The sequence below is a fragment of the Camelus bactrianus genome, chromosome 21, assembly GCF_048773025.1.
Source record: "Camelus bactrianus isolate YW-2024 breed Bactrian camel chromosome 21, ASM4877302v1, whole genome shotgun sequence".
In the NCBI taxonomy this organism is placed as follows: domain Eukaryota; kingdom Metazoa; phylum Chordata; class Mammalia; order Artiodactyla; family Camelidae; genus Camelus; species Camelus bactrianus.
Genome location: NC_133559.1, coordinates 5023451 through 5043953, shown reverse-complemented (window position 1 = coordinate 5043953; position 20503 = coordinate 5023451). Strand labels below are relative to the sequence as shown.

The 20503-nt window shown below is 39.3% G+C and overlaps 1 protein-coding gene and 1 pseudogene across 1 annotated transcript; one reads left to right on the top strand and one right to left on the bottom strand.

Moving 5' to 3' along the window:
• Positions 1-45: 45 nt before the first annotated feature.
• Positions 46-12123, top strand: CTSK (cathepsin K). The gene is made up of 8 exons (XM_010958470.3): positions 46-1438; positions 2944-3067; positions 3546-3668; positions 3754-3909; positions 5395-5613; positions 8946-9111; positions 9378-9483; positions 11370-12123. The coding sequence occupies exons 2-8, from the start codon at positions 2945-2947 to the stop codon at positions 11467-11469; spliced, it is 993 nt and encodes a 330-aa protein (XP_010956772.1). The 5' UTR covers positions 46-1438; position 2944; the 3' UTR covers positions 11470-12123.
• Positions 8020-8348, bottom strand: LOC123617878 (ubiquitin-conjugating enzyme E2 D3 pseudogene; annotated as a pseudogene).
• Positions 12124-20503: the final 8380 nt, after the last annotated feature.

Here is a 20503-nt window from a genome sequence, read left to right as displayed (position 1 = left end):
GCTGCAAGTATGCAAGCATAAAGCACAGTATGACTATAATTTCAGGCATCAGAAATCATAGGGCTCTGATCACTCAGCATTCCTTGGTTGTCCTCCTGATCCTGACTCATTCTGAGTAAAATCAGCAGGGACATCTGACCGTGGATGGGGAGGTAGGGGATTGCCCACGTCCTTGGGAGAGGGGTGAATTTAGGACTTGGGACCAGGAGGGCACATCTGGACTTCTTCCAGTGTTCTTCTAGTGTTTCCCCTTCTGGATTTAAAGGAGTTAGGAACGGGGAAATTTAAACCATGCAGGTCTAGACCTGGTTTCCCTCTAGGACCATGTGTTTCATTAGGAAATCTTAAAACCAATAGGTGTAAACCCGTGTTCCTGAGAGTCTGTATGAAATCCAGCTAGAAACTGAATCTACATCCCATGTATTACCCTTTTTGCTCCAAAGACTCTTTTTTTCTCTTCCCTCACATCTGTTTATGGAAGAAAATGGGGATGTGGTTTAGGAACTGAACTAGATTCTTATGATCTGTCACATGCCTCGATGTTGAGGGAAGCATTTGGAGAAGCTCACATGATTTGGACCTGGATCAGGGATTTTAATAATTGAGACAGATAATGTTCATCAGGCATCCCACCAGCTGAGAGTTTTAGCAACAAAGAAAAGCCACATGTGAGTTTATCAGTGCTTATGGCATCGATTCAAGGGCTCTCATAAAAAACCAGGGTTACTGTTTTTGGTTACTTTTAGAACTGATTTCTTCTGAATTTTCTGGGTATATTCTCAGCAAAGCCGTGTTAGGCTGGGAAGGCTATTCCCCAGCCTGGGAGCAATGACAGCTTTTAGCCAATAAGCTTACAAAGCACAAGTGTTTTTGGAGCCTATGGTTTCCCTTCCATACTCCTTTCTAGCCTTTTGTGTTCGTTTCCTCATCCCTGACGTGAGGGTCAGACACAAATTTGAAAATTGAGGTTTCAGAGTTGGAGAGATGAGTAACAACAAGAAAAGGGCAAGAAAAGATGTAATCCCGCAGCATAATAAATGATATAAAGACGAAGGATGAGGGAGATCAGGACTGTGTCTATTTATCCACCAAAGAGAAGGTAAGCCCCAACTCGGGCGATGTGTATTGAGGTCTTTTTTTTGTCTGCCCTCAAAGGCAGACAGCCATGTAAAACTAAATACCTAAGAACTCTCCACCGTGGTACACATGCTCCACATGTACACACAGAAACAATGCAAACCCACTGCCTCCTTCCTTCCTCCCTAACCCCCCTCTCAGCCTTTCTGTCTGCACTGCCCTCCCCATCCAAATTTTCCAGCCAGCAGTTGGAGCTGACTTCCGCAATCCTGGTGGAATAAATCCAGCATCCCTAGTCATCCGTCCACATTATCCACACTTCCCTGCCGAGACGAGCCCAGAGAACAGACTCCGTCAGCAGGTAACATTTTCAGTTTCCTAGATCTTTTAGCTTCTCCTATCTGCCAGTTCTCCATTTTTAGGAGTATTAGGGGTGTAGGGATTTGGGGATCAAAATGAACTTTACAGGCTCTGGATGAAAACAGTGATGCTTCTTAGGTCAATTCCTGGCCAAATAAAATCTGCCTGGAAATCTTTAGGATTCCATCCATAATATGTATATATGTATGTATACAAAGTTGTTAGTGAAAGCAAAGAATATAGGACATCTTATATTCTCAGAGTGGCCTCTTGGGCTTTTTTATTTGGGGCAAAGGTACCAAAAGAGTTAACTTTTCTAGCAGGGAGGAGGAGTGGTGCAGGGAGGTGGCAGCTCAGTAAACACTTCTACACTTTTGAGACATGTCAAAGCGCTTAATACTTAAATGTGCTGCTGGCCGTTTTCCAGTTTGCACAGGTAACAAAAAGACTACAAATTCAAAAATTATGCAAGCTGTATTACCTGCTATGGACAAAATTGTTTTTAAAATGGAGGACACGTAATTAGAAAGCCGGTGAAAAAAGTGAATGAAGCTAAAGCAAACTTCTGAGAAGCTGTGTGTTCAGTGATCGCAGAACATTGCTCCTCTGTCTTAATGTTCTTCTAACAGACTTTGGTCCTGTGGCTTTTTGTCCTGTGAGGCAGTCACAGAGGTTTGGGGGCGTTTTTTGTTAGAAGAAGAAAGGAAAACTTCCCTGCCCACCGCAGCTGGTTGAAATTAGGACAGTTTCCTGCCGGAGGAGGGAGAAGGAAGAGAAAGGAGGAAGAAATGCATATGAAGACTGAGGAGACCTTAAACATCTCATAGTTAGAGAATAGGAAATGCTATCAGTTTCTCCCTTGTCCTCCTCTGGCGAGCTCAGAAGTATCAAATTTTAGACAAGAAACAAAAGAATGCCTTGAAAAAGTAATCAGGAAGCAAAATTTATTGGAAATCTCTCCTTTGTGTATTCTGGGGACATTGAAGGAGACAGGTCCTGAGCCCATCCCGATTGTCAATTTTCTACCCCATTTCTGGTTGTCTATGCTGTTCTTTGTGTGTGTGTGTGTGTGTGTGTGTGTGTGTGTGTGTGTGTGTGTGTGTACGCGCGTGCGCGCGCTGAATCTCCCAAAGCAAAATACTGAACCAGACATATCAGCACTGCATCCAAACCCAGACCCCTCCTGACTATTGTTTTATCATATGGAAACCACCCTCAATTCTTTGTTTACCAAAGCCTAGTTTTCCTCTGCCTCATGGTCCACAGGAAGGGATTCTTAACTTTGGGTTCATGAACTCCCCAGAATTATTGTATGTGCATTCATTTTTCTGGTGAGAGGGACTACAGTGGGTTGCGAATTTTTGTTAGCTTCTCATGGGAGACTGCTTCCTGAAGGTTAAGAACCACATAGCTGGGTAAAAAGGTTCCAGCTATTTCCTCATGCCAAGTAAGGCTAGGAACCCCTTGGCAAATAGAAGAGTCTTCCCTAATTATCCCCTTCCCCAGGATGTGGGGGTTCAAAGTTCTACTATTGCTGCCTGTGGTGAGCTTCGCTCTATACCCTGAGGAGATACTGGACACCCAATGGGAGCTATGGAAGAAGACCTACAGAAAGCAGTATAACAGCAAGGTGCCTGGGGCCCTCAAGGGAGCACGGTGGGAGGGCTGGAACCTGAGGTCTCCAGTCCCGGCTTCCAGACTCCCTTCTTCAATCCCAGTACCTTAACCACTCCAACCAAGTAAACCTGCCCCTGTTCCCTGTTAACGTATACTTTTCATTCCTACCCTCAATTCACCTTCCATCAAGTCCTATCCTTCCTTTTCTTTATAACTGTCTTATATTTCTCTTCTGGGAAGACTTCTCAGATTAATGCTATTAATCCATAAGCATTTTTTCTATATATCTCTTCAGAGCTTTGCATTCTATTCTTTGTATTTTTACATATTTCTTTTTGCTTGCTCTTAATAATCCCATAGTCACTTCCCCAACTAGATTGTAAACCCTCTATGATTGTAAATCGAATCTCTTCTCCTAAAAACTTGCACATTACATGTGTAATTTTGTACACAGACACAGTCTGTGCCAATACTGACTATGCTCTGTTTAGGTGGATGAAATCTCTCGGCGTTTAATTTGGGAAAAAAACCTGAAGCATATTTCCATCCATAATCTTGAGGCCTCTCTTGGTGTCCATACGTATGAACTGGCCATGAACCATTTGGGGGACATGGTGAGTTGAGCCTCAGCTTCTGGTCTACCTGCCCTGTTTGCCTTGATTCCCCACTTATGCCTGGCCTCTTTCTTCTTTGTCCCAGACTAGCGAAGAAGTGGTTCAGAAGATGACTGGACTCAAAGTACCCCCGTCTCATTCCCACAGTAATGACACCCTCTATATCCCAGACTGGGAAGGCAGAGCCCCAGACTCTGTTGATTATCGAAAGAAGGGATATGTTACTCCTGTCAAAAACCAGGTACCCTCCGTTCTCTTGGGTGTGGATACGTAAGCTGGCATGACCTCTCCCTTTTTCTGTTTCTCTGTGTTTAAGGTAGGAGGGCACCAGGAAGAGAGGGCAAGGAAGTAAGGTACCTCTCCCTAGGCTAAGAAAATACAGCCTACTCTGTTATTTAACTTACCCCTATTTTTGTACATTTGGGTTGTTTCTGGGGTTTCTTTTTCTTTCTTTTTTTTTTTTATTTTACAAATAGTGTTGCTGTAAGCACCCATATGCATATATTTTTGTGCACATATACAAGTATTTTTGCAAAATAAATCCTAAAATTGGAATCACTAAGTCACAGAGAATCCTTTCCAGAAAAGGTTTTACAATCTTACATTCTTGCCAGCATGAGAATGTCAGTTTTTCCACGACCTTAATAAATGCTGATTATATCAGGCTGATGAACACTTGATTTAACATTCATTCAACAAATTTTTTTTTGGAACCTACCAGATACAGTGCTAGGCAGTAGAGATTCAGGATGACTAAGACATAACCTGTGTCCTCAGGAGATTCTCAATCTTAAAAAATAGAAAGGGCAGGAAACAAAGAAAAATGTATAATCCACCTGAGCTAATAATAATAGCTAGTGCTATTTGAGGGATTATTATTGTTACACATAATTCATCTTTTACATGAATTAACTTTTTTAATGCTCATAATCCCATTATGTTATTATTATCCACATTTTACATAAGGAAAGTGAGGTACAGAGAGATTTAGTAATTTACCCAAGGTCACACATCTAGTGGTTTGCAAAGCCAGTACAGTTGGTGCCCGGCTTCTGATGGTTCACCTTTTGATTTTTTGACTTCGTGATGGATGGTGTGAAAGTGATAGGCATTCCATAGAAAACTATACTTCGAATTTGAATTTTGATCTTTCCCCAAGCTAGCAGTAGACAGTGCAATGCATTCTCTTGCTTCTGGGCTGTGGTAGCAAGCTGCTGCTCCCAGTCAGTCACATGATCACGAGGATAAACAGCCAGTACACTTACAGTCATTTTACTTTTCACTTTCAGTGCAGTATTCAATAAATTACATGAGATATTCATCACTTTATTATAAAATAGGCTTTGTGTTGGATGATTTTGCCCAATTATAGAATAATATAAGTGTTCTGAGCACATTTAAGGTAGGCTAGGCTAAGCTAGGTTAGGGGTATTAAATGTATTTTTGACTTACTATATTTTCAATTTATGATAAATGTATCAGAGGAAGATGTGTATCTGCTCTGCTTTACTACAGCTAACGGTAACAGTAGTAAAAAGTTATCAGTAGCAACAATAGCAACAGGACAATGCCACAGAGGTTAAATGAAGGAAAATAGGAAGACTTTGTAGCAAAAGGGACAGGTGCTGGAATTTATAAAATGTATAAAATTTCATTGGGCAGTTAGAAGGAAGAAACAAAAATTGTGAACAGCAATGACCGATAGTTTCTTTGTTGTGCCTCTCAGGGTCAGTGTGGTTCCTGTTGGGCTTTTAGCTCTGTGGGTGCCCTGGAGGGCCAGCTCAAGAAGAAAACTGGCAAACTCTTAAATCTGAGTCCCCAGAACCTGGTGGACTGTGTGTCTGAGAATGATGGCTGCGGAGGGGGCTACATGACCAATGCCTTCCAGTATGTGCAGAAGAACCGGGGCATTGACTCTGAAGATGCCTACCCATATGTGGGACAGGTAAGACTGTCCTGCACAGTCATGCAGTTCTGCAATGGCTCCTCCTTCCCCAGCATGACATTTTGTAATCGAAACAATTGCAGAAACCATGTTTTCTGTTACCCTATCTGGCATTCTTGATGGTATAATTTCCCATGGAAAGCCATGAAGATCCACATAGTCTGGGAGAATTTGTGGAGCTTAGGCTACCAAGGGTCCTGGAGAAAAACAGGACAGGTTTATTGCATAGATCTCTGAGTAGGTCTCTATAACTCTCTGCTCAACTCCTACCGCTTCCATCACAAATCTTCAAACCCATCATCCTAATTTCATGAATTACATGGCTTTTTTTATAATATTAGTGTGGGTTTGGGGAACATTTAAGCAAATTATGTAAGTTAATATGCTAATGTGTATAAAAAAAGAAAAAAAGTTGCTTCATATTTATTGCAATTTTGGAGATCAACTCATTTCCTCCTATTATGTCCTTTATTAATAGGAAGATTTTTCTTACTTGAAAGGAAGAAGAGCTGAGGGCTTTTTATATACATGGGGTTGATAGATAATATAATATGGGGCCTTTGCAACAGGAGCCTTTGAAGCAGAGATAGTAAATCTGAGTAATACAGATGATGGCTATCATGTGCTAAGCCACATGCTTAGTGCATTTCTCATTTAATCTTCATAACAGCCCTGTAAGGTAGGCTTATCCTCACTTTATAGGTGACGGAATTGACACTTGAGAAGAGAAAATAGTATATTCAAATTTAAACCACGAGTTATGTAGCAGAGCCAAGATCTGTCAGATCTGCTTACCTGTTGTGAACATTCCCAGGCCTGTCTTCTATGCACATGTGCAAGAATTTCTTTACTAGAATATAACACCTAAGAACAGAATTGTCTGAGTCTTAGGGTACATGCGTCTTCAGCTTTACCAGAGAATGTCAAATTGTTTACCAAAGTATTTGGGAAGGTTTATTTTCCCGCCTGTACTTGTATTAGAAATCTCATTAATTCACACCTTCATCAGTATGCTTATCTGGACATCTGCATATCTTCTTCAGTGAATTGACTGTTTATATCTTTTGCCTGTTTTTAATTAGGTTGTGTTCTCTTTTTTACTGATTTTTAGTCATTTTTAAAAGATATTTGGATACTAATACTATGTGTGTTGTGGGTCAATTTATCTTTTCATTCTCTTTGTGATGTCTTTCAATCCAGAAAAGTTCTTAATGTTATTGTAGTAAATTTATTAATTTTTTCTTTGTGATTTTAATTCCTTTTTTGAAATCCAATAGCAAACACATTTTATTTTCATATTTAGTCATATGAAATGATGTCTGTTGCAGTAATATGCTCATTAGTGTAAATGATGGAACAAATCAATTTTGCTGGATACTCAACAACCAACATAGAAACATCACTTCACCACATTCTCATGACATTGGCCACATCAAAACAGTACTGTATTTTATCAATATCATACCAGTATTGTTCCATATTATGGTTTTTTAGCTGTCAGGGGATACAAGGCAGAGAAATTGGAGGTTGTACCTGGAAAATTCTTTAATATGTATACAGTTTTCAGAGCTGCTGGGTCCTAAGTCCATGTTTGAACTCTGGGGCTGCTACTGTAAGATTCAGCATAGTGAAGCTGCTCTAACAGATTAGCCTTTTAATTCTGAATACATTGGGCTGATGAGTGAGATGACATGGCAAAATAATCTTTTTTTAAATTGTCAAATATCCTTTGACAACTTTTGGTTGTCACTTGATATCAAAAAATTAAATAAATTCCAACAATATATACAAAAAACAAATTCATGTTTACAATTTTTTCCATATTAATTAATCCAGGCAACCAACTTAAAGGTTTATCTAATTATATTAAAGAAAAATAAATTAAATACTGTTAGAACTAGTAGTTGATCACTTACCCACTGACAGTTTGCCTCATTTATTCAGTACTATAGTAACAAGTTTTTTGAGAGATAGTTTAATAGCTCAGGGACTCTGAATAATTTAAATGAAAATTACATAACATTTGATACCCTATTTTAGAATACAAGGATCAATTGATTTATAATTTCTATTCTCCTGCCCCCTCAAATAATCTCTTCAGCATTTTAGAGCAACATGGAATGATTTTGGTGCCATAATCAATTAAAATGAAGAATTGACCATATAAAATATGTGTTCCATTTTTAACATTCTGAATCTTGGACTACTGTTCTGTTTATGTACTTCACCATTTTTAAAAGCAGTTATTTTCCAAAACTGAAAGAATGTCTTCTCATATGAATATGTGAATGAGTGGAAGGAGGTAAAGAAAAACAAAATTTAAAAAAAATCTGATAAGGCAGCAGCCAGATAATACAGTAATTTAATTCTAGCCATTATACAGATTATTTTTACTTTAATGTATCATCACATGACATCCTTCTGAGTCCACTCCCTAGATAATTTATCTTACTTGTAGATCTGTGCAATTTTTGGCACTAGGAAGCATCAAGGGTTTGGATCATATGGCAGAGGACAAATGAATCTTGGGAAGTTATTAAGACAGGAGACTACTGTAATCATAGAATATCATCAAATGCTCCCATTACTGTTAATATTTAGATAATGTATTCTTGTAGATACAACTTTAGGATTTTGAAGGGGTAGTCTGTAGGAAAATGGGTTGCCAAAAAGAATATACCACCTGGACATGGGTTGTCATTAGATTCCATAATTGTGGCTTGGCAATGAAACATATAATCGTTAACTAGACCTGCGAACCATAGTGTTGGAAATTCACAGGCTAAATCGCTAAGTTCTTACTAATTTGTTTTAGTGTCATGTTATGTGCTTTTATCTCTACCTCTCATGAGAGCACAAGGGTCCAACCAAAACTCTGCCTCATAGCTCCCTGAAGTATGTTCATGGGACCCAGGCCCTCCTTCTAGCTGGACCTTGACCTTGGCCTCCTCCCCACACAGCAGGTGGTGCCTCCCTGCTGCCTATCGAGGCTCACACATACTACATCGCCAGAAGATTACTTGTGTTTCGAAAAAATCTTATTTCAGAAATATTTCTCTAACCTGAGGTAATAAAAATATTCTCTTTTTAAAGTTTTACAGTGTTTCCTTTCACATTTATGTTTTAAAACCACCTGGGGCTGATTTTTGTGTACAGTACAAGGTATCCACTTTTCACATTCTTTTTTAACAGTTGTCTAAAATGGACAGACTCTCTCTAAAGACTCTAGCTTTCTGCCCCTGACAACACCCAAAACATTGGCACAACTTCTTACTCACCGTTTCATTGCCTGTTGCTTAATCCTAGTCATATTTCAACCTTGTTTTTTCCAGGATGAAAGTTGTATGTACAATCCAACAGGCAAGGCAGCTAAGTGCAGAGGGTACAGAGAGATCCCTGAGGGAAACGAAAAAGCCTTAAAGAGGGCAGTGGCCCGAGTGGGACCCATCTCTGTGGCCATTGATGCAAGCCTGACCTCCTTCCAGTTTTACAGTAAAGGTAAGGAGCTGTTCCTACAGAGCACAATAAACTATCTCCTATGATGTGGGCTTGGCAGCTTCTCAAAGCGTATTGAGCATTTGCAGTACTTGTTTCCATATTCAGTCTGAGTCTGCCAGAGAGAAACAGCTGCCACAGCCCAGAGCATCTCTGTTGTAAACCCTCCTGACTGGCATGGGATTCTGCAGAGGGTCTCCTAGAGTGGGAGACCTCACAGGGCAGCCCTTGGATTGGGGAAAGCTTCATGTCAATTGTTGGTTTCCTAGGTGTGTATTACGATGAAAACTGCAATGGCGCTAATCTGAACCACGCGGTTTTGGCAGTGGGATATGGGATTCAGAAGGGAAACAAGCACTGGATAATTAAAAACAGGTAATGATGGGAACACCATGTTTGTCACTCGATTACCCTCCTAACACTAGACCTCAACTCCAACTTCCCAATATTCCTTTTTTTTCCTCTCTCAAATCAAGAGAAAGTTTTCTCAGACCTTTCAGTTCTACCATCCCAATCAAAGGCTATTAATTCTAGCACTTAATGGCCAGACAGCAGTACTAAAAGTATGTGTTGGGCAGCTGCTCACTGCTCAGGGTGCTTAGTCACAGACACAAACAAAGAGCAGATGTCGGTCTTCAGTCATCTCCCAGCCCCCTTAGAAAGCCAGACCTAGTGAACAAGAACATAAAGTAGCACCAAGAACCAGCAGGAGCTTTGGAATTATATACACATATTTTTCTTTCTTTTTTATATCTTATGTGATCGATTTCTTAGGGAGGTTTCCGTCATCAGTCCGTCTATAAGCAGTAGGGAACCGTGTCAACAATGGAAAGGTTGCATATCCCCTTGTAGAACTTTCTGCTCTTCCAGATCCTTAGGGTGGATGTATATAAGAACTGCTCAAAGATTTTGAAGTCTGTGAAGAGAAATGCTTTTCAGAAGGTAGATATGAACAACAGCAAACATTAATGTTTCTTTCCCTATTATTGGGAGCAAATAAAAATGCAGGGCACCTTGGATCCCCATTTCTCTTTAGCTCCTTGTGACTTTGTCAGGGAGCAGACTTACAGGAATTATTCTTTTCCTTTCCTTCTTGGGCAACACCAGCCTGGCATAGCACTGATTAAATTTTCTGTCCTTGGTGCCCTCCAAGGAGCAGGAATCCTAGACTCTGAGGAGTGCCGAAACCAATGCAGCAGTGTAACCAGGTTGGGCTTGCTGCCTGGAGCATTGGCAGGATAGAACGTGAGGCTTGGAGTTGCCTCCAACCTAAAGCAACTTTTTATATCACCTAGGGCATCTTTCTAAGAAGGTGTTCCTTCTCCCACAGCTTCTGTCTTGTGATCGCCCTTTCTTGACTCGCAGTGCAAGCCCTTACCCTGTCCTTTCTTGATCAAGTGTCAAGGGTGGGGCTGCATCCAGGAGAGCTGGGAATAGTAAGGGACACACCCAGGCAGGGTCCCCTGGAAAAAGGTCCAGGTCCAGGTCTTAAGTCAAATGTATTGGGTAACTGGAGAATTTTTTGGTTGGGGGAAAAAGGACAGAAAATTCATGAAAACAATTTAGGAAGATACACAGACCAATCTCCTCCCTCCCTCCCTCTCTCTCTCTGTCTCTGTCTAATCTTCCAGTCTCTCCACTTGTCCCCTTAGCAGTCATACCTGTTCTCAGAGCTTCATTCTTCTCTTCTGTGGGTTTACTCCCAAACCAAGGTCACCAGTTTCAGCATCTCTTGCCTCTTTCTTATGCTCTAGAATCACATTTGCAAGATTCATGAAACACAAAACTGAATTATTTCACTCTCCCATTCAAAAACTTCAGTGTCTCCCACATTATGAGGAGCCACAGCGCCAACTCTTTAGCCTGGCAGGAAAGATCATGCGGCCTGACCTCCCACTGTACCCTGCCAGGCACCCTGTTTTTCAGCTACGTGATCTTAACGCATGACCCATGCTTTCCAGTCTCTGTTAACTCATTTCACCCTCCCCTGCTGGCTTCCCATTTCCACAGGTCCAAATTCTATCTGCCTCTGGGCTCAGCTCCAATGCCACCTCTTTTGTTAAGCCTTTTTTGGTCCCCTTAATCAGAAGCAGTCTGTCCTGTAGCACCATGCCTTCTCTCCATTTCTTGACTTTCACCTCTTTAAAGGTGAAAACTGTCTTATTCATTTTGTAAACCATCAGTACCTAGCACAATACTCAGTAAATGTTTTAATGAATAAAGTAAGGGTACTAAGTGTTTTCCTTGATTGGTTCCTACAGCTGGGGAGAAAACTGGGGGAACAAAGGCTATATCCTCATGGCTCGGAATAAGAACAACGCTTGTGGCATTGCCAACCTGGCCAGCTTCCCCAAGATGTGACTTCAGTCAGCCAACCCCGTCCTGCTCCTCCGTCCCTTCCGCAATGGTGCAGCACACCGATGTACTTTGGGAGGGAATTGGTGTGCCTTTCTTGAAGCAGATGCAGAGATCGTCCGTTCAATTTCCCTCTTTGTTTGTGCTTCAAGTGACACTCCTACTACTTTTCTTCTTTTCCCCCTAGGTCTTTATTTTTCCGTTGTGGCCACAATAGGAATTTCCCTAACAGGTATGCATTCTTGGGCTGAGACATGTAACCACAGCCTGCCCTGACTGTGTTATCCTGGGGCTGACGCTGCGCAAGTAGGAGCTAGAGAGCTTCAGATAGACTAGATTCTCACTCACAGAGACTAGTTAGCTCTACCAACTCTAGAGGACTAAGGTGACCTGACTTCTGTTTCCATATTTACTTCTATTTCTTAAAGGTAGAACTTTCTATTTTTTCCACCCCAATTAATAAATCTATTCACAAATGTTTGGTACGAGTTTACAAGATACAACAAATGTGTTTTCTGTTTCTTTCTTTGCATTTTCAAAGTAAACCATATTTATCTCTCATCTATAATTTAATAAATAGCTATTTAGTAAACATTCATCTTGTGTCAGATACTAGCTAGGTCCTGTAGACAAAAAGATGAATAAAACATATTCCTTATATTTGATGTGCTCACAGTTTGTTTGGAGAGACTGTTCCATAAACAATACATCTTAATTCATTTATTTGCTCATTCCTTCAACCAACGTTTATCAAGTGCTTACTACTCGGTATTAAGAATTGTACTAAGTTTCAGGGATTAAATGGATATAAAAAGATTTCAATATTTAATTCTATCTGTATGGAGACCAGATCGAGTGACATGTGATCCTGGGTCCTGAGAAATAGCTGAAGGCCGTTTCCAGCGTTCTAGAACCCAAAATTTTGCTGTCACCAAAAGGAGAAATTGAAACTCTTTATAATGATTTCCAAGCAGTATTAATTCTGAAGGAACTTAGCTGGCTAATAGTAAATCAGCACATTTACCAATTTTGTTTCATCTATCCCTCCATTTTTTTTCAGCATTTTAAAGCAAATCCCAGATATCACTTTACTCATAAATATCTCACTATAAATCTCTGAGTGAGGATTTTTTTAGTATAACCATCATACCATTAGCACATCTACAAAATTAATAATTATTTCTTAATATAATTTAATATCTAGTCCATTTAAAAATTTCTCCAGTTGTTTAAAGGTGTCTTTTTACTGTCAGTTTACTCAAATTAGTATTGAAACAGTTTTACACATTGAATTTGGTTGTTATTAAGTCTGCTGTATTTTTTGACAGTCACCTCCCCAACCTGCACTCCCCCCAAACACACATACTTTTTTTTTTTCTTGTAATTGATTTCATGGAGAAGCCAGGAGATTCCTCAAAAAACTAAAGATAGACTTATGATATGATCCAGCAATCCCACTTCTGGGCTTATATCTAGAGGGAACTCTAATGCAAAAAGACACAGGCACCCCAATATTCACAGCAGCACTGTATACAATAGCCAAGACATGGAAACAACCTAAATGTCCATTGACAGATGACTGGATAAAGAAGTTGTGATGTATTTATACAGTGGAATACTACTCAGCCATAAAAAAGAATTAAAAATGCCATTTGCAGCAATATGGATGGACCTAGAGATCATCATTCTAAGTGAAGCAAACCAGAAAGAGAAAGAAAAATACCATATGATATCACTCATATGTGGAATCTTAAAAAAAAAAAAAAGACATGAATGAACTTATTTACAAAACAGAAGTAGACTCACACACATAGAAAACAAACTTATGGTTACCAGGGGGAAAAGAGGATGGGAAGGGATAAATTAGCAGTTCAAGATTTGCAGATACTAACTATTATATAATAAAACAGATAAACAACAAGTTTCTTCTGTATAGCTTAGGGAACTATATTCAATATCTTGCAGTAACCTATAATGAAAAACAATATGAAAATTAATATATTTATGTTCATGTATGACTGAAGCATTGTTCTGTACACCAGAAATTGACACAACATTGTACATTGACTATACTTCAATTTTTTAGAGTTTAAAAAAGTATATTCATGTTAAAAAAACTTTTCTGCATCAAAATGTCACTCAAGAGAGTGAAAAGACAAGCGACAAAATGGGAGAAAATGTCTGCAAATCATATATTAAATTAAATATCCAGAAAATATAAAGAACTACAACTCAGCAACAATAGAAAACAAACAACCCAATGCAAAAATAGGCAAAGGACTTGCACAGACATTTCCCCAAAGAAGATACACAAATGGTCAATAAGCACATGAAAATATGCTTATCACCAGCCTTGGAGAAATACAGATCGAAACCACAGTGAGAGACCACTTCACGCCTTTTATGATGGCTATTACAAAAAAGCAGAAAATAGTGCAGGAAGAATGTGGAGAAACTGAAACTCTGGCACATGCTGATGGGAATGTAAAATGGTGCAATTATTTGTTTGATAGTTCCACAAAAAGTTAAACATAGAACTACCACATTATGATGGCTATTACAAAAAAGCAGAAAATAGTGTGGGAAGAATTTGGAGAAACTGAAACTCTGGTACATGCTGATGGGAATGTAAAATGGTGCAATTATTTGTTTGATAGTTCCACATAAAGTTAAACAGAACTACCATATGATCTAGAATTTCACTCCTAGATATATATCCAGAAGAATTGAAAGCAGGAACTTAAACAGGTACTGGTTCACCAGTGTTCTTAGCACCATTATTCACAACAGCCAAAAGGTAGAAACTACCCAAGTGCACATCAACAGGTGAATGGATAAATAAAATGTGGTATATACAGGAAATGAAATATTATTCAGCTTTAAAAAGAAATGAAGTATTGATACATACAATATAGGAGGACAGTGCAAACATGATAAATGAAATAAGCCTAACACAAAAGGACAAATGATTTCACTTACATGAAGGATTTTAAATAGACAGATTCACAGAGACAGAAAATAAATAGGCTAGGGCTATTACCACGGGCTAGGAGGAGGGAGACTGGCGAGTTATTGCTTAGTGGGTACAAATTTTCGGTTTGGAACAAGGAATAATTTCTAAGTGGAGGTTATGAGTGTGTAGGGGCAAGGAGTATTTTGGAATTCTCTGTACTTTCAGCTCAATTTTGCTGTGAACCTAAAACTGCTCTAAAAAACACAATCTTTTTTTTTAAAATGTCCTGGAAATAGATCGTGGCAATAGTTACACAACATAATGAATGCACTTAATGCCACTTAAGTGTATACTCAAAAATAGTTAAAATGGTGAATTTTATGTTATATATATATATATGTATATATATTTTACTGCAATTTAAAACAAGGAATCAAAGAGAGGTCTAGTGACTAAAGCTTTATCATCCAGCCATGTGATTTTGAGTTAAACATTGCTCAATGTTTAATAACAATTACTTTGTTGTTATTCTGGTTTCCTCTGCTTCTCTTACAGTCCATATTAGAAAATTCTGTCCCTCTGTCTTTAAAATATGTGAATCTGGCCACTTCTTTACATCAGCCACGACCCAGATCCCCAGTGTAGGTCCCCATCATCTCTCCCCTGGATCCTGCAGCAGCCCTACTGCTCTCCTGTTTCCATGCCGCACTCTGCTCTGCTGCAACCACACTGTAGTCTGTTCTCTGAATAACAGATCATATCACTTCCCTGTGCAAAGCCCTCCCATTATACTTTCATTTACTTAACCTGCTAGACACTGTTCTGGGACACTGACAAAAATCCAAGACCTCATGGAGCTTATATTTTAGTGAATTTAGAATATAGTACAAAAATTCTTAAGTGGCCTACAAGCATGATCTGGTCCCAGGCTATCTCTCTGACTTCATTTTAGCCCATGGCCCTCGAGAGAGCAGTTCTCTAGACAAAATTAGAATTCTGTTGGAAAAGAAGTAAGGGGTGAATGGCTGTTGTTAAAGAGTGTTCATACAAATATTAAAAGTGGTAAGCAATGTCCCGGCCCCCATGAGACAACCCAGGGCCTTATCTGATTACTGTGTTCTGTTCTAAGACCAGGATTTCTGGCTGGTGTGTATAGTCTTCCTCATCAAGTTTGGATATGGACCCTTGAGGCCTGACAACCTAAAACTTAAGTTACCTATAATTTAATCTATCTAAAAAATGATGCAGAAGAAGCAAAAGGGTAACTACAAGGAAAGTCTAATCCCGGAAAGCAGCAAATGAATGAAAAATGGTACACAGTTGTCACTGATCCATAGCAGACATCATACCCAACCAGGCAGAAATACAGAAGACTCCCTCCCTGGTGGTGGAGTCAGTTTCTTGGCCAGCTGATTGTGAACCCCCAGATTTGTTCCCTGGGAAACTTCCTTATTGTCACCATCACCCGGGGCCTTCCTGCTAAAAGATCTTATTTGTCCTTATTCTCCATGGCTATGCCAGAGGTGGGCACGGTGTAAATGTCTTTCTGGAGACTGACTACTCAACTTTAATTTGGTACAAGTTGGGAATCTAGAAAGGCAATAGACTGCTAGGCTTGGAGATTCTTTGGCAATACAATTTCTACAACAGCTCAGTAGACTTGGCTTAACTTCTTTTGCTCATTCCCATGGCCAAAGAATTTTCCTAGTCACTGTAGCCAGAAGGATGCAAAGCTATGATGGGCTAGCCTTGGGACCTGTGCCCACCTCTGGAGCTAGGGGAAATGTTGCTTCTCCCTTAACCTCCCGAGTGTGTGTTGGGGGGTGCGGGGCCCCATTTAAAAATCAGGATGCTATTGCCACAAGAAAGGGAAATGGAAGCTAGGTAACAAAAACAAGTAATGTCCACTTTGAGACATGCTTGAGCTCAGGTTTTTCTCCACCTCCATTGGGAAGTCAGATGTTCACATTTGTGACACATTTCTAAACTCACAAAATAATGTTAGTCTCTGGTAGCTTTCCATAAACTCTTTCCTCTCTCAGAAAGCATAGTGGAATGTACATACACCAAAGTGATGTTATTACTGAGATAAGCTGAATCTACTCTAATTAATTTTTAAATATCACTTACAAATTTTGGTACTTTATTATTACTAACGAATTTCTTGTGACTTACCTTGTAACCGATTGTAACACATCAAGTGTGTTCCAACAGGTGTTACGTATTTGTTGGGGGAATGGTCTCATCTTTGGCACCCCAGGAAGCTTTAGTTATGTCTTATTTTGATCTCTCGGTAAAATTAACCTTCCTTCTGTGAGCACATTGCCGAGTGGCAGAGAGGCACCCAGGACAATGAGGGATGTCTACTGGGATCCAATAATCCAGCAAATAATGCACCGAGCAGGTAATCTATACAGAAAGTATTAGAAATAATGTATATTTTCAGTGAAAACATGCCTACTTTCCCCAGTGATTCAAGAATGCTATTTTCTTTCTCCTGAGAGTATAAACTGGATAATTTTAATATAAAGTTAATTAATTTTCTAGTCTCCTATACATTATTAAGGGCACTCTTCACCTCACCTTTGTGTACTTCTTGGGCAGAAGGGTCAGTAACAAGTGAGCTATTTTAACTATGCAAATAATGTCTGTTATTAAATTCCCAGCACAAAGCTAATCGCTTGGGTAAATTAACAGAGAATAAAACTGGCATCAGTATCATTCGAAAATTCAAAGTCTGTTTCTTTCAGATCAAACCAGATAGTTCCTCAGAGAAACTTGAAGCAGCTAACTTGCAGGGTGCACAAGGCTAAAAGATGATGGCTTTAAAACCTGGAGAAGGCACTAGACTTCCTTATTTTGTTTTCATTTCCCTTTTCGACATCATTCGGGACACGTTTCTTCATCTGTGATGGCAGGGAGGCAGCGCTCTGGATGAGATTTAGTAATGTACTATTGCATATTTCCTCTCTTTTTTTTTAATCTCTACAGTTAAATAAATTTGCAACAGCAAGTATGCCCCCATTTCAAAGGAAACTACTGTGCAAAAAAACGATTTATGGTTTTAGAATGTTGCAGGATGAGTTTTAATTTTATAAAATGCATGAAGTGTACATGAGGACAGACTGTGTAACAACATGTTCCCCTAATGTTTTTAAATACTATGTTTATAGACTTTTATATACCAGGAGCAGAGCAAAAGAAGCAGAGAAACCTAAGGCTAAAAGCTTCAGACACCACTGCCATGTGAGTGATGAATCTGAAGTGAAGATAAAACATGTAAAAGATTATAATTAGAAAATTAGTCCAATAAATATTTATTAGCTATGACCTCAACACGTATGAAACCACAAACAACACAAAGGTAAGTAAGACAGTATCCTGTATTCACAAATCAGCTGATGAGATGAAACCAACTTATGATACAAATAGAAACTAAGTTCACAACTGCTTGGTACAACTTGTTTCTTAAAAGTATGTAGCAATGGAAGATGGTGAGGTAGTCAGAGAAGACTGGGAAAGGCTGTGCTTGAAGTAGATCTCGCAAGGTAGGGAGGCCAAGGGACGGGGAGGGCCATTTCAGAAAGGCCCAAATGACTGTGCAATGTGGGGTCCCGCAAGACCAGCCTGACTACAGAAGAGGGTGAAAGTTTAAAAAAATCTGTTCTAAATTGAGTAAAATGCTTAAGGATGAGCCAGATTATGAGGAAATGCAGCAGGAAACAGAAAGCATTTGTAGAAAATGGCGCAATAAAAATGTGGTCTAGAAGGACAATCTGGCAGTGATGTACAGAATGAGATTGCAAGGTAGACTGGATCGAAGGCTGTTGAAATAATTTAAATCACAGCAGTAGATATTTATTGAATGCTTACTGTATCATTGCCTTCTATACCATGGAGGATACAAAGATGAGCAAGATACACATAACTCCTGTACTTAAGGGGCTAACAGGTAGATTTGTATGGCAAAGACGTAAATAATTGTGATGTTAGGTAGAGAATTAAGAGGATGCTTTTTCTGTTCTCAGAATCTATGAGTCTGCCACCAGAGAGTCTCAAAGTGCTGCAGAGGTTCAAAAAGAGACATGAAGTTCGGAATAAAGAAAGGTGTTTTTGGAAGAGATATCTTCCGAGACGGGCCATTGTGAAGAAAAAGCTGTGCTGGGCTAACTCGTAAATCTAAGTTAATAAGTGTTGTTTTGCTGATTCCTTGCTCATGTTTTTTTTTGCTAGCCAGCTGGATTTTCAGAGAGACATATCTAGCCTTGAAAAGTTGGTTTGCTGCCTCCCTGCCTCTACTTTTGTGATAATGATGCTGCTAAAGCTGTTCTATGCCTGTTGGCCGAATAACCCAAGATTGTAATTAACCCTGTAAAACCTCATTCAGACATCTTGGAGGTGCTCAGAGCCTCGGAGCAGAAGCCCCTCTGAGCCCATCGGCGTAATACATCTGAGTACTCCATCCCTCTGAGTGTAGCTTGTTTCTTGGCTGGCCTGTCGTTTCCGTAACACCATGAAGAAGGAATAGGATTTCAAGAGGCAGCAATGCAGGAGGGAATTCCAGACAGCGGGAGGCAAAATGATCCTGTTAGAAAAGTGCTACTTTAAAACTGTGTTCGATCCCAGGTCAGCAACCAGTTCTGTTCTCTTGAGGAAGTTATAAAACCTCTCAGAACTTAACTTTTCCTCTAAAGTGAGGATAATAATTGTACCTAACTCACAGCATTGTAAAGACTAAATAATGACGCACAGAGAGTATAGCACATTCAGTGGCATGTAATTGGGGCGTCCAGCAAATGTTAGCTAAGACTGTTACATAAAAAGTGAATAAAAACTGCAGAGGATAAGGAGCATGGATGTTCTGGAAACATGAAGAAAACTAGCTGTTTTGAGTATAAGATTCATGTGTGAGATAGTTGTCTTAGTCTGTTTGGACTGCCGTAACACAATACCATAAACCAGGTGGCTTATAAACAACAGAAATTTATTTCTCACAATTCTGGAGGCTGGAAAGTCCAAGATCAAGACGCTGGCAGGTTCAGTGTCCGGTGAGGCCCCCTCCCTGGCTCCTAGATGGCTGTCTTCTCACTGTGTCCTTGTGTAATAGCAGGGCCACGGGAGCTCTCTGGGGCCCTTTCACAAGGGTCCGGGTCTGGGGCAGGAACTGTTCGGCATAAGCCTGCAATGGCTCGTCTTATGAGAAAGAAGAGAAGCTATGAAAGAGCACTAGCGTCGCACCAAATACAGGGGCTCAGGGCTCAGGAACAATGTGAAAGTTTCCACTGACCAAAGATGGGAAAAGTGAGTATCAATAAGGATAAAGCTGTGTTGAATTAAAGCACCTAAAATATGGTTAAATCTATGAATTCATGGTACAAAAATAACTCAGTGGTTTTGCAACATATGGACCTTAATTTGGAGCTCAATTCAAATGAAAAAATGTATAAGATGGGGAAATGAGAATACTGACATGTTTGATGACATTAAGAAATTATTGTTCATTTATTTTAGATGTAATAATGGTACTATGGTTTATATTTCAGAGTCTTTATCTTTTAGAGATACACAATGGAACATTTATACATGAAATAACCTGATGTCTAGTATTTACTTCAAAATAATCTGTGTAAATTGGGAGTGTAAATAAAGGAAGATTGCCCATGTATTTATAATTGTTGAAGCGGGATACTGGTTTCATGGGGGCTCATTTACTATTAGCTCTATTTTTATATGTTAAATTTTCTTTCATAATTTTTTTAAAGAGAGCTAGATGGCCACAAACATGAAAATGTCTACTGCAGATAAGATTGTTCAACATTCTAATGATGTTGAGTCTTCACAAATTTATATATGTGTGTGTATAATAAATTTTATTTATAATATATATAGTAATTCAATATAAATGTATCAATTTAAATAAAAACTGACAGAATTTTTCAGGAAACTTGATAAACTGATTTTAAAAACTCTTATGGAGAAGTTAACAGGTACAACATGTTAAGACAACTTTGAAAAAGAAGAACAAACAGCAGTGGCAGGGGTAACTTACCCTCTTAGACATCAGCATATTCAAAGCTATTTTAATTA

Bases quoted from the DNA above. Each gene is read 5' to 3' on its own strand.
- CTSK (XM_010958470.3), top strand. From the start codon at position 2,945: ATGTGGGGGTTCAAAGTTCTACTATTGCTGCCTGTGGTGAGCTTCGCT. The intron at 9,112-9,377 runs GTAAGGAGCTGT...TTGGTTTCCTAG, and splicing joins CTTCCAGTTTTACAGTAAAG to GTGTGTATTACGATGAAAAC. The intron at 9,484-11,369 runs GTAATGATGGGA...TGGTTCCTACAG, and splicing joins CACTGGATAATTAAAAACAG to CTGGGGAGAAAACTGGGGGA.